General features: G+C 39.5%; 1 protein-coding gene and 1 long non-coding RNA gene across 3 annotated transcripts; both read right to left on the bottom strand.

Moving 5' to 3' along the window:
* Window positions 1-753: 753 nt before the first annotated feature.
* Window positions 754-1,551, bottom strand: LOC126621962 (uncharacterized). The gene is made up of 2 exons (XR_007623239.1): window positions 942-1,551; window positions 754-849 (listed from the first exon to the last, which is right to left on the bottom strand). It is a non-coding gene; the product is annotated as an uncharacterized LOC126621962 (long non-coding RNA).
* Window positions 1,552-3,411: 1,860 nt separating this feature from the next.
* Window positions 3,412-10,270, bottom strand: LOC126621957 (uncharacterized). 2 transcript variants are annotated; one of them, XM_050290591.1, is made up of 5 exons: window positions 10,054-10,270; window positions 9,888-9,985; window positions 9,273-9,625; window positions 4,042-4,149; window positions 3,412-3,971 (listed from the first exon to the last, which is right to left on the bottom strand). In XM_050290591.1, exons 3-5 carry the CDS (start codon window positions 9,603-9,605, stop codon window positions 3,693-3,695), a joined length of 720 nt encoding a protein of 239 aa, XP_050146548.1. In that variant the 5' UTR covers window positions 9,606-9,625; window positions 9,888-9,985; window positions 10,054-10,270; the 3' UTR covers window positions 3,412-3,692. The 2 variants fall into 2 exon arrangements, with proteins under 2 accessions (XP_050146548.1, XP_050146547.1); XM_050290590.1 differs by lacking the exon at window positions 9,888-9,985 and having other exon boundaries at window positions 10,054-10,268.
* Window positions 10,271-12,096: the final 1,826 nt, after the last annotated feature.

The raw sequence follows: 12,096 nt of genomic DNA, 5'->3' as shown, positions 1-12,096 counted from the left end.
GACCCGATAATATTAACGGGTAATATGACCTAACCTGTTACCTATTAACGAAAATATATTTTAAACCAATAAATAATCAAATAAAAAACATAATACTTTTTTTGAGTGAAAAAAAGGTTTGCAAGCCCATGCCCAGTGGGAATAATTGAGCTTATAAGAACAGCAATTTGCTAGTTCCTTTCCATAATAATTATTAATTACAGAGGAAGATTGTCATATAGACAAAATGATATGATTTAGAAGCACACTTGGGTTATGGAATGACACTATTACATGACTATTACACAACTTTAGATCTCAGAGCTCACAATGTAATTATGCAATGCAGAGTATCTCAGGGAGCTATAAATAGGTTCCACATCAAATTCACCAATGCATATTTCAAATGATAAGAAATTCTATTTGATAAAATTGAGACTGAACATGCAGGAAATTCTACCTCAAGCATCTACAATAAACTGGCGCACAACAGGATGGTTGCAATTGAATTGAATATTACCGCATCCAGAATAATTATAGATCTCTCCCTGTTAAAAAAAAGGGACAATAAATTGAGTTCACAGCGTATGAATGAAGAGACGTCAAATAAAAAAAGATGGCACAAGAAAAATGTCACAAAATTCTTCAGTTTACGACACAAACGAGACTCTAGGTCTGGGGCATGCAGTGTAAACATGACCTTCTTATGGTCTTCCAATTCAATACAGCATATAAGGTAAATGTTTAAAGACCAATATCCATAGGCAAACGAAATATAACAACACTATAATGTTTTGTTGCTTCATTTCAAATTGACCACATAATAGCTATGTAATTCATGAAAAATGTACTCATAGAAAGAAGAAATCTCTGAAATGAAAAACCAAATAAGGGGATAAGTATGATACTGATAAAACTAAACGAGCTACTATGCACGGAGATGTGCCAAATTGGTCCAACACAAGACTGTGAGATTGGTAAAACACTTGTGTTTTAAACAAATTTACATCAAGCAGTAGGGTGCACATCATGTACTTAACAAGCAGTAAACACAGACTCAGCAAATGAAATGCAGAAACTCAAATACCCCCTGAGCAGATTTCAACAGAAAAAGTAAATCATATATCAGTAGCTAAAATCCAGAATCCCCATATCAATTAACAAGTCATATAATCCAAAGTTAAATCATTGCATGTTGGAACAAATAAAAGATTATCAGATTTTAAAAACAAAACATGGGTTTTTTTTTCAAGAAATGAAAATTCATAATTTCGAATGAAAAATAAGAAACAAAAACATAAGTTTTATGAAGATACAACATTAAACAAATAAAAAGAACAGAGATGTAGAGATGTAGAAACAAAATCGAACCTGGAGTGGAATCTGGAGAATGCAAAGATGTAGAGACGACCAGAGCATAGATGACAAGATCAAGAATGATTCCGTCCAAGCATCCACTGCACGAAGGAGGATAAAAGAGATACTGAGAGAGGTTATCGGAAGAACATACGACGGGAGAGAGGGGCTAGGAAGAACAGGCGGCGGGTTGGGAGAGAGGGTAACGGGAGTAGGGAGATAAAAGGGTAAATCGCCAAAATGGTCCCTGAGATTTGCATAACTCATCACTTTGGTCCCTAAGATTCCAAATCGATAAAAGTGGTCCCTGAGATTATCCACCATCCATCATTTTTTGGTCATTCCGTTAAAAACTCCATTAAGTGTCCCAGAGCTCTTAGCTGGAACTTTGGGCAATTTTCAAAGCTTCGTAACTCAATCGTTTCTTAACCAATTTCGACCCATAATATATCAAAATGAAGATAGAAAAGTGTAGAATAAGATTATACCTATTTAAAAGCCCAATGGTTGCCGGAGATGGCCAGAAAATAGCCTCAAAGTTGACTGTTCCAAGTGAAAACTTGAAAACTCGCCGGAAACTGGGTAAATTTTAAACGCTCATAACTTCTTCAATACTCAACGAAATCAAGTAATTCGAAACGAAAATCATACTTCTCGACGAGACAAAGAGAATGGTATCTTTTTTTATGGTTAACTTGCTATGGTTTGGCCAGAAAACGGCTCGAAAGTGGCTAACTCGAGACCAAGACAGCCACTTTTGAGCTGTTTTCCGGCCAAACCACAGCGAGTTAGCCTCCAAAAAAGGTACCGTTCTCTTTTTCTCATCAAGAAGTATGATTTTGTTGAGTATTGAAGAAGTTATGAACGTTTAAAGTTTACCCAGTTTCATGCGAGTTTTCAAGTTTTCCGGCAATCTCTGGCAACCATTGGGCTTCGAAATAGGTATAATCCTATTCTATACTTTCCTATCTTTATTTTGATATATTATGAGTCGAATTTGGTTAAGAAACGATTGAGTTACGAAGCTTTGAAAATTGCCCAAACTTCCAGCCAAGAGCTCCGGAACACTTAACGGAGTTTTTAATGGAAGGACCAAAATGATGGATGGTGGACAATCTCAGGGACCTCTTTTAGCGATTTGGAATCTCAGGGACCAAAGTGATGAGTTATGCAAATCTCAAGGACCATTTTGGCGATTTACCCTAAAAATAAATAATGACCAAAACTTTTTTCAAGTTTTCACTCGGACCAGTCAACTTTGAGGCTATTTTCTGGCCATCTTCGGCAACTATTGGGCTTTGAAATAGTTATAATCTTATTCTACACTTTCCTATCTTCATTTTGATATATTATGGGTTGAATTTGGTTAAGAAATGATTGAGTTACGAAGCTTTAAAAATTGCCCAAACTTCCGGCCAAGAGCTCTGGGACATTTAACGGAATTTTTAACAGAAGGACCAAAATGATGGATGGTGGACAATCTCAGAGACCACTTTTCTCGATTTGGAATCTCAGGGACCAAAGTGATGAGTTATGCAAATCTCAGGGACCATTTTGACGATTTACCCTAAAAATAAATGATGACCAAAACATTTTTTTTAAAATTATATAGAATAATAATACAAAACTATATAATCTATATTTAATATAGAATATATTGTATATATTAATATGGCTATTCTATTTTATAATAAATCTTTTAGTAATTAAAGTTTAAAATTATCAAAATAATTTTTTTTCTTATCGGGTTGAAACAAGTTACCTACCTGTTACCCGCGTGTATACCCGTTATTAACGGGTTCTTACCGTGTCACCCGATAATGACCCCGATTAGTTATCGTGTTGACCCAAAACCCGTTATATTCGTGTCGTGTTATCGTATTGTGTCATAAACTGCCAGGTCTATTCTCAACCTTAATGAGCTACTCCCATGAAATATATAGAACACAGGCACAAACTCACACACCCACATACACTAACTTCATATATACCTACATATATTTTTTTCAGTACATAGTTTTGGCACGGTGATTTTGGTACATAATGAAAACGAAAGACAAAGGCGACAAATTAGCATGAAGTAATGACTAAATTTGTTAAACTTATCAGGTTGTAAAACTGGGTTACAAATCCCTTAACCATTTGAGCACCGAGTTTTTTGGATTCTAGGCCCTCTTTACTCGGGGAGTACCAAGCAAGACGTCGCACATAGGTTTAACTATTTAGCGCCTAGAAAATGTGAACTGGTAAATATCTATCATACAAGCAGTTAGACACCATTTGACGAAACACTTCGATACAACCACCACATTCAAGCTTGCAAGCTTGAACCCATCACCACATATTAAGTTGCATTGTTACTGCAGAAGATTGGAGAATAGGGCATAGAGTGAGTACTTCCGAAGATTTTTCACCTCATACCAGGAGTTAAGCACTTGAAGATGCTTGTCTGTTCCTGAGAAGGCCAACTGTATGCTTAGGTTGCAGTCAAAAGATCCACCACTGCCTTTACATTTTGAATTTGGAACAGCACAATCTTCATCGTTGAGGCACACAGAATAGTCCCCGGAGCATGCCTTGCACCCGAATTTCTTCCAATACAAATTAAGAAGAGTCCCCCTTTCGAATTCAAGTACCTGCAAAACGAAACACAAGTTCAATGCTTGCTGATGCTTAGAGAGAGAGAGAGAGAGAGAGAGATTGTACCAAGGTGAAGCTTGTTATGGTGTGTGAGTCATCAGCAACCAATATTGGGGGTGATCTTGCTGCATACTTCCGTCCGGCAAAAGCTACCATGTACCCACCAGCCTTGATCTGTAGAGGAATTTATGGAAAATCATCAAAATTAATTTGACTCATGCAGGAGATAAAACTACCACATTCACTTTAGAGGCTATATGTATGTATATATAGATACCATAAGGTGTTATGTAAGGGAACCCTCAATAGAAGGGGACTATATATATGTAAATTTAGGGTTTCCAGTAGGTTTTGAGTCTTTTCAACCTTTATAGAAGCAAGCGATATTTTACTTTAAAGCAATCAAAATTGCAGGGAGGAAAATTCAAAGATTTTGACACCCCTTAGCAATTTCATAATCCATTTCCACAACCCTTATCTTAGGGCTACCATACAACAACAACAACAACAAAGCCTTTTCCCACTAAGTGGGGTCGGCTATATGAATCCTAGAACGCCATTGCGCTCGGTTTTGTGTCATGTCCTCCGTTAGATCCAAGTACTCTAAGTCTTTTCTTAGAGTCTCTTCCAAAGTTTTCCTAGGTCTTCCTCTACCCCTTCGGCCCTGAACCTCTGTCCAGTAGTGACATCTTCGAATCGGAGCGTCAGTAGGCCTTCTTTGCGCATGTCCAAATCACCGGAACCGATTTTCTCTCATCTTTCCTTCAATTTCGGCTACTCCTACTTTACCTCGGATATCCTCATTCCCAATCTTATCCTTTCTCGTGTGCCCACACATCCCACGAAGCATCCTCATCTCCGCCACACCCATTTTTTGTACGTGTTGATGCTTCACCGCCCAACATTCTGTGTCATACAACATCGCTGGCCTTATTGCCGTCCTATAAAATTTTCCCTTGAGCTTCAGTGACCTATGACGGTCACACAACACGCCGGATGCACTCTTACACTTCATCCATCCAGCTTGTATTCTATGGTTGAGATCTCCATCTAATTCTCCGTTCTCTTGCACGATAGATCTTAGGTAGCGAAAACGGTCGCTTTTTGTGATCTTCGCTAGATTGCTCCGGTCATTAGTATGGATAAGTATATAAATGGATAGAGATAGGAAAGCGAACACAAGATGTACGCGGTTCACCCAGATTGGCTACGTCCACGGAATAGAGGAGTTCTCATTAATTGTGAAGGGTTTACACAAGTACATAGGTTCAAGCTCTCCTTTAGTGAGTACAAAAGACATTAGGAAATATTGTGGGAGAATGATCTCGTAATCACGAAACTTCTAAGTATCGGAGTGTGGTATCGTCTTGACGTGCCTTATCTGTCTCATAGGTAGATGGGGCATCTTCTCTGGAAGTACTCTTCCTCCATCCCGGGGTGGTATCTTTAACTGGTGGAGATGCACAAGGTAATGTATCAATTTCACTTGAAGCTTACTTGTAGTTTCAGGCTTGGTCAAGCGCGATACAAACCATGTAGTAGGAGTCCCCCAAGTCGCCGAGCTAGGGGATCTGCTGAAAGAGGTGACAGACAAGGTAAGCAATCATAGCTCCGGCTGATTGTTCACAGTCTCCCTATCTTGCAGGCAGCATGAAGGATAAAGAGAAGAAAATGAGAAGAGATGATATGGGATACTTTTGCTTTTGAAGAAGTAACTTTCCACAGGCTTATTCTTGAACTGAGCTGGAGGGTTTTCTGGTTTCCTCCAGAGTATAAGGCCGACTGAAGAATTTGAGGGTCAAAACAAGTCCATCAAATCTAGAGTACGTTCGACCCTGCTGATATGGGATACTTTTGCTTTGACAGAGTAATGGATGTATCGGCACGTGTGCTGTTACGCTTGTCTCCACATGCTTCCTTGTATCCTTCTCCCTTGCCCTATCTGTTCCTCAGGCAGATGCGGTATCTTCCCTGGAAGCATAAGATGTTGAAGATGAGTACTCGAGAGCAATGTCGGGGTTCCAGGCAGTCAGTTCCTGGCTGGAAGCTTGATTCCAAGTACTGACTGATTGCTCTCTTTCTCTTTGTCTTGCAGGTAAGAACAAGGTCCAAGGAAAAGACAGGGAAAAAGCATGATATGGGATACTCTTGCTTTTAACCCTGATGATATGAGATATTCTTGCTCTAGTATAGCTTGTTTGCAGAGGGATTATCGGGGGGAAAGAAAGCTGAATATTTCGAAAGGCTTCGTTGGGAGTGCCCTCTTAGATATGAGGAAGGGTTGAGCATTTTTACAGGTCTGCCTGTCCGTTGGGGATGGAGGTCGACATATATAGGAGTCTCCTTAACAACAAGTAGTAATGCTATTCCTTTACCCTACTTGGTCATAGAACGGTAGTGGGAGCTGTCATCTTCACATGTTTTAACGCTGTCAGAGCACTTTGAAAAAGTGGTTTGTGGTATTTGGAAAGCTGATGTTGCGTGTGAAGATTACAGACATCTTTATCCAAGGAGATCCGGCTCTTGAAGTTGGGAAAGTGTTGCCTCTTCGGTTTTCGAACAAGCAATCCTATCGGGGATCTGGCTCTCGAGATTCGGAGAACGATGCCTCTTCGATTTTTGAGAAAGCAATCATGCTGGGGGTCTGGCTCTCGAGATTCGGAGAGCGGTGTCTCTTCGATTTTTGAGAAAGTAATCATGTTGGGAGTCTGGCTCTCGAGATTCGGAGGGCGGTGCCTCTTCGATTTTGGAGCAAGCAATCTTGTTGGGAGTGTTTTCTCGAATGTGAGTAAAGGTTGGGCATGTTTGCTAGTCTACCTTGCCACGAAGCACAGAGGTTGACACACAGGGACTTTCCAATTATCCAGCAATGGTACTGTTCCTTTACCCTCTTCGATTTTTGAGAAAGTAGTCATGTTGGGAGTCTGGCTCTCGAGATTCGGAGGACGGTGCCTCTTCGATTTTGGAGCAAGCAATCTTGTTGGGAGTGTTTTCTCGAATGTGATTAAAGGTTGGGCATGTTTGCTAGTCTACCTTGCCATGAAGCACAGAGGTTGACACACAGGGACTTTCCAATTATCCAGCAGTGGTACTGTTCCTTTACCCTTGTGGGTAATAATATGGTAGCTAGACCTTCAAAATTTATGTGTCTAAACTTTGTTAGTGTTGTTTCTTTGCTATTCTTTTACCCTTCTTGGTCAGAGCGATGTAGTGGGAACTGCAAGCTTCACGTGTTCAACTTTGGCAGAGAGCTTTGGCAAAGTTATCTGTGGTACCCATGAGCTACTGTTGCGTGTGGGAAGTGGGTGATTGAACAGTAAAACTCATGTGCTTTCTACTTCACCAGAAGTCTTCGACCGAATACCCATAATTTCCGCAAAGCTGAGTGTGCGTGTGACAGGTGCTGACAAGGCTGGAAAAGTAGGTGCCTCTTCGATTTCTGAGATCGGCCCTCGTGGTCTCTGAGCAGCCTAGCTTTTGAGAAAGCAAGCGCCTCTTCGATTTCTGAGATCGGCCTTTGTGGTCTTTGCGCAGCCCAGCTTTTGAGAAAGCAAACGCCTCTTCGATTTCTGAGATCGACCCTCGTGGTATCTGAGCAGCCTTGCTTTTGAGAAAGCAAACGCCTTTTCGATTTCTGAGCAGGCGCCTCTTCGATTTCTAAAGCTCCGTCGAGTGCAGATTTTTATAGGGGCTGGCATTAAGTTCCAAAGCACACTTGAATCTCCACCAGTAGAAGCTCCATTCTTGCACTTCTAAGATCTTGATTTGTCCGACCTCTTCTCTCTTCAACACCTTTGAAAATGTCTGGCCCCTCCGACCGTCGTTTTGACTTGAACCTTGTTGAAGAGGCAGCCCCGCCTTCTCCTGACAACATATGGCGTCCATCCTTCGTCTCCCCTACTGGTCCTCTTACCGTTGGGGATTCCGTGATGAAGAATGATATGACCGCTGCGGTGGTAGCCAGGAACCTTCTCACTCCCAAAGATAACAGACTACTTTCCAAACGGTCTGATGAGTTAGCTGTTAAGGATTCTCTGGCTCTCAGTGTTCAGTGTGCAGGTTCTGTGTCTAATATGGCCCAACGCCTATTTGCTCGAACCCGCCAAGTTGAATCATTGGCGGCTGAAGTGATGAGTCTCAAACAAGAGATTAGAGGGCTCAAGCATGAGAATAAACAGTTGCACCGGCTCGCACATGACTATGCTACAAACATGAAGAGGAAGCTTGACCAGATGAAGGAATCTGATGGTCAGGTTTTACTTGATCATCAGAGATTTGTGGGTTTATTCCAAAGGCATTTATTGCCTTCGTCTTCTGGGGCTGTACCGCGTAATGAAGCTCCAAATGATCAACCACTGATGCCTCCTCCTTCTAGGGTTCTGTCCAGTACTGAGGCTCCGAATGATCCCCCTCCGGTGCCTTCTCTTTCTGGGGCTCTACCGACTGCTGAGACTTCTCCTAAGCAACCTTTGTGAAGGCTCCCTCTTGTTTGTTTATTTTGACTTATGTATATGTACATATTTGTAGCTTATCGGGGATATCAATAAATAAGCTTTCCTTCATTTCAACGTATTGTGTTAAATACACCAAAGCCTTCTTCGCTAAGTTCTTTGAATTTTCTTTTGTTGAAGCTTTGTGAGTGGAGCATGTAGGTTGAGGTAGTGTTCCCTTAATTTCCTGAGTGAGGAAAACTTCTCGGTTTGAGACTTGGAAAATCCAAGTCACTGAGTGGGATCGGCTATATGGATCTTAGAACGCCATTGTGCTCGGTCCTGTGTCATGTCCTTCGTTAGATCCAAGTACTCTAAGTCTTTTCTTAGAGTCTCTTCCAAAGTTTTCCTAGGTCTTCCTCTACCCCTTCGGCCCTGAACCCCTGTCCCATAGTCGCATCTTCTAATCGGAGCGTCAGTAGGCCTTCTTTGCACATGTCCAAACCACCGTAACCGATTTTCTCTCATCTTTCCTTCAATTTCGGCTACTCCTACTTTACCCCGGATATCCTCATTCCTAATCTTATCCTTTCTCGTGTGCCCACACATCCAACGAAGCATAAACCGGAAAAAACTTTTCGATTCCAAACATACATATAATTGCAAATTCAGAATTTGGTGCCCGATAAACTCCGAATGTGACAGAAAGCAGTTGAGATTTTTCTCAGTGCAACTATAGAAACATGAATTGTATCTCTGCTTCCATAGCATGATCGTATAACAATAATTACCAATTAAACAAAATAAAAAGAGGCCACATATCTTAATTCTAACCAGATAATCAAGCTAAGTAGTTGGATTACACACCGGACTGAAGGTGCTGTTGTTGATGCTTAGGAAAGACATCTCATCAACTTTAGGCCTAAACACAGCAAGCTGGGCATCATTTCCGGTGAGCGAAAGCCGCTTGTCACACGGAGAAAGTTGAGTCTGATTAAAAAAGAACTTGTCTTTTTTTGAAAATGCAAGGCCAAAAGTAAACCCATCTAATCTCTGGATTTTTGCATCTGAGCATGGATCATAAACACTGTTTGTATCAGCTGCATCTCCAACAAATACATACATCGTCATCATTACCATCATCAATGGTGTGACCATGATCGTGTTCTTCTTCTTCTTCGCCATTGTTATCTTCCCCATGACGGTCAGATCTTGATCACCTTCACCAATTCAAATCGATTAAATGATGAAAATAACATGAGGAATAATGTTGTAAAGAAATATCCGTGACTTCTTCAAAGAAGGAATACATTTGTGACGGTTAATACAATGTGCCTTGCTGTTTAATTATAGCACAGTGCTCCTAAGTCATAACATTGATATCATGAACAATCCAGGATGAAAAAGACAAGAAAACTCGTAGAATTTTATTTTTTATGGTTAAAAACATCTGGAATTTAAAATGCTTGAACGCAATGATACCAAATTATGATACATTGCAAGATTCTCAAACAATAGAGGCCGATTGAGCCAGTTGATTAGAGCAGTGTGAATGGACGTCTTTGCACCTTGAAATTCTCCTATAAGGCATGCATGGATTACAACAAACTCAACAAATATATAAAAAGGACTAAATTATAAAACGTACCGATATGCAAAATGGTGAAGAATGTTGTTCCAATGCCTCACAAAGTTTTGCAGCAACAATTGTAAGGAATTACATGTGAAAAATAAACAGGCATTCAAAAGTTCTCATAAGGGTTTCCACGAAGAACCTCGGATTGCGCTCCTTTGGAATTGTTTTCATTCGATACACGCCAAACGGTTATTTCGGCAGACTACCTGGATCTTGTCTATGAAACGGTTATGGAAGTTTGGTAATGCGGGGCAGGCATACCAAATTTTTAAGGAAAAAAAAGGGGTAATTTCAAATTTTTCCCCTACATTTTTGGGGTTTTTTTTTTATTTTTTTATTTTCACTTTGATCCTTTATTTCATCCCAAGTTGGTGCCTGAATTTTTAACAATGTATCTAATAAGAACAAAAGGCGACTTTTTTTGCTTTTTGTTTTTCGATGGATTGGAACAAAAGGTGATCGACTTTTGATGGAACATTTCGATAACTCAACTGTTTGACCAAAATATCTTTTATCTATTAGCACGAATCACTTCTATATTCGTCTTGCTGATCAATGATTATTACAATATCGGGTAACCTCGTGATATATTTAATTCCGCCGATAGATGTTTGCAAATGAAATCATTGTCTCTTCAACACGGCCGCTGATTCAGTAGCATAGGCTGCAATAAAAGCTCAGTGTCGTTATGTTAATAAAAAATAGCTTGGTGGTATGTTAACGAATTGGTACATATTTATGCTAAAAACAAACAAAATCAACCAACCAGTCAACCTAAATATGCCAGTTTGGTATGAAGTTGTGTTTTATAACTGCCACTAAAACTGACTAAATTTCAGATTCACTAAACACTTTATCAACCTAGAACCCAATTAATTCTTTCATCCATCTCTTTCTCCCTCATCTCTCTTTGTGGTTGGAGTAAACACTCACAGTTTGGTGCCGGTGTGAAAAGTTTCATTGTTAATATAGTTGACGCCGTACATGGTCAGTTCGCACGAAAACAACCGACTTGTAATGTGCATGCCACTAATCATGTCAACTTTTTCGAACTTCAGGTGGGATAAAATAGTTGGAGGATCAAAGTGGAACAAAAACTAAAATTGAAGGACAAAATTTGTAATTAAGTCTAACAATAAGTAAATAATTGAATATATGTACTAAATAAAACTTAAGGTGATTTCCCACCCTCATTTTTATTTTTATTTTCTGCACTGGGTTCCCTCTTTGTTTATTTTTTTTATAAGGCTTTTTTTTTTCAATAACCTAATTTCAACGGCTTAAGAAAAATATGAGTTCATAAAGAGAAACGAGAGTGAAAAAGTTACATCCCATACAAATAATGGAAAACTAACTAAAAACCCCAAAAAAAATTCATTTTAATCATTAGGACAAAATTTTGCAAAAATGCCGATCTTGCCCCTCAAACATATATACAAGATTGCTCAGTATTCAGCAATGTTCATAGCAAAGTTCACATGATTTTTCCAAAGAATGCATCCAAAAAAAGAGAAAAGAAGACTGACATTTTCAGATCACATTGGAATACAAAAACCAAGGTGGCAAATATTGCAGCAGCCAAGACAACATGGATTCACATGACCTTCATTAAAGCAAAGACAAGTCAGCTAGATTCTAGAACCAGTGCTGACAGCTTTCAGAAACAGTGTGCTGTCACTACTCAAAAAGTTGTAAATAGATGGAAAGTTAGTTTGTTGTTTAGGAATTAGATTTCTAAATAAGGGAGCTTTTTCTCCCATGTAGAACACATGAAACAACACAGCAGAGACACACCATACACACACCATCCTTCAATCCTCATACACTCAAGTATCCAAAACCTTCCTAGCATCCTTTGTAAACATTCCTTTGTAAACACTTCTTTTTGTAAACATTCTATATATCAATAAAAGTTCAAGTGTACATATTCAAGCAATCTCCAAGTCTTAAGTAAGTTTTCTTTTCTTTCTTTAGTGTGTTTGTTTAATTAGACTTCTAGTCTAAAACAGGGAAACACTATTGTAGTTATATTATTAACCTGCTAAACTGACGATC

This window comes from Malus sylvestris, chromosome 5, assembly GCF_916048215.2.
Source record: "Malus sylvestris chromosome 5, drMalSylv7.2, whole genome shotgun sequence".
Lineage (NCBI taxonomy): Eukaryota > Viridiplantae > Streptophyta > Magnoliopsida > Rosales > Rosaceae > Malus > Malus sylvestris.
This window is presented reverse-complemented; position numbering and strand designations above follow the sequence as displayed.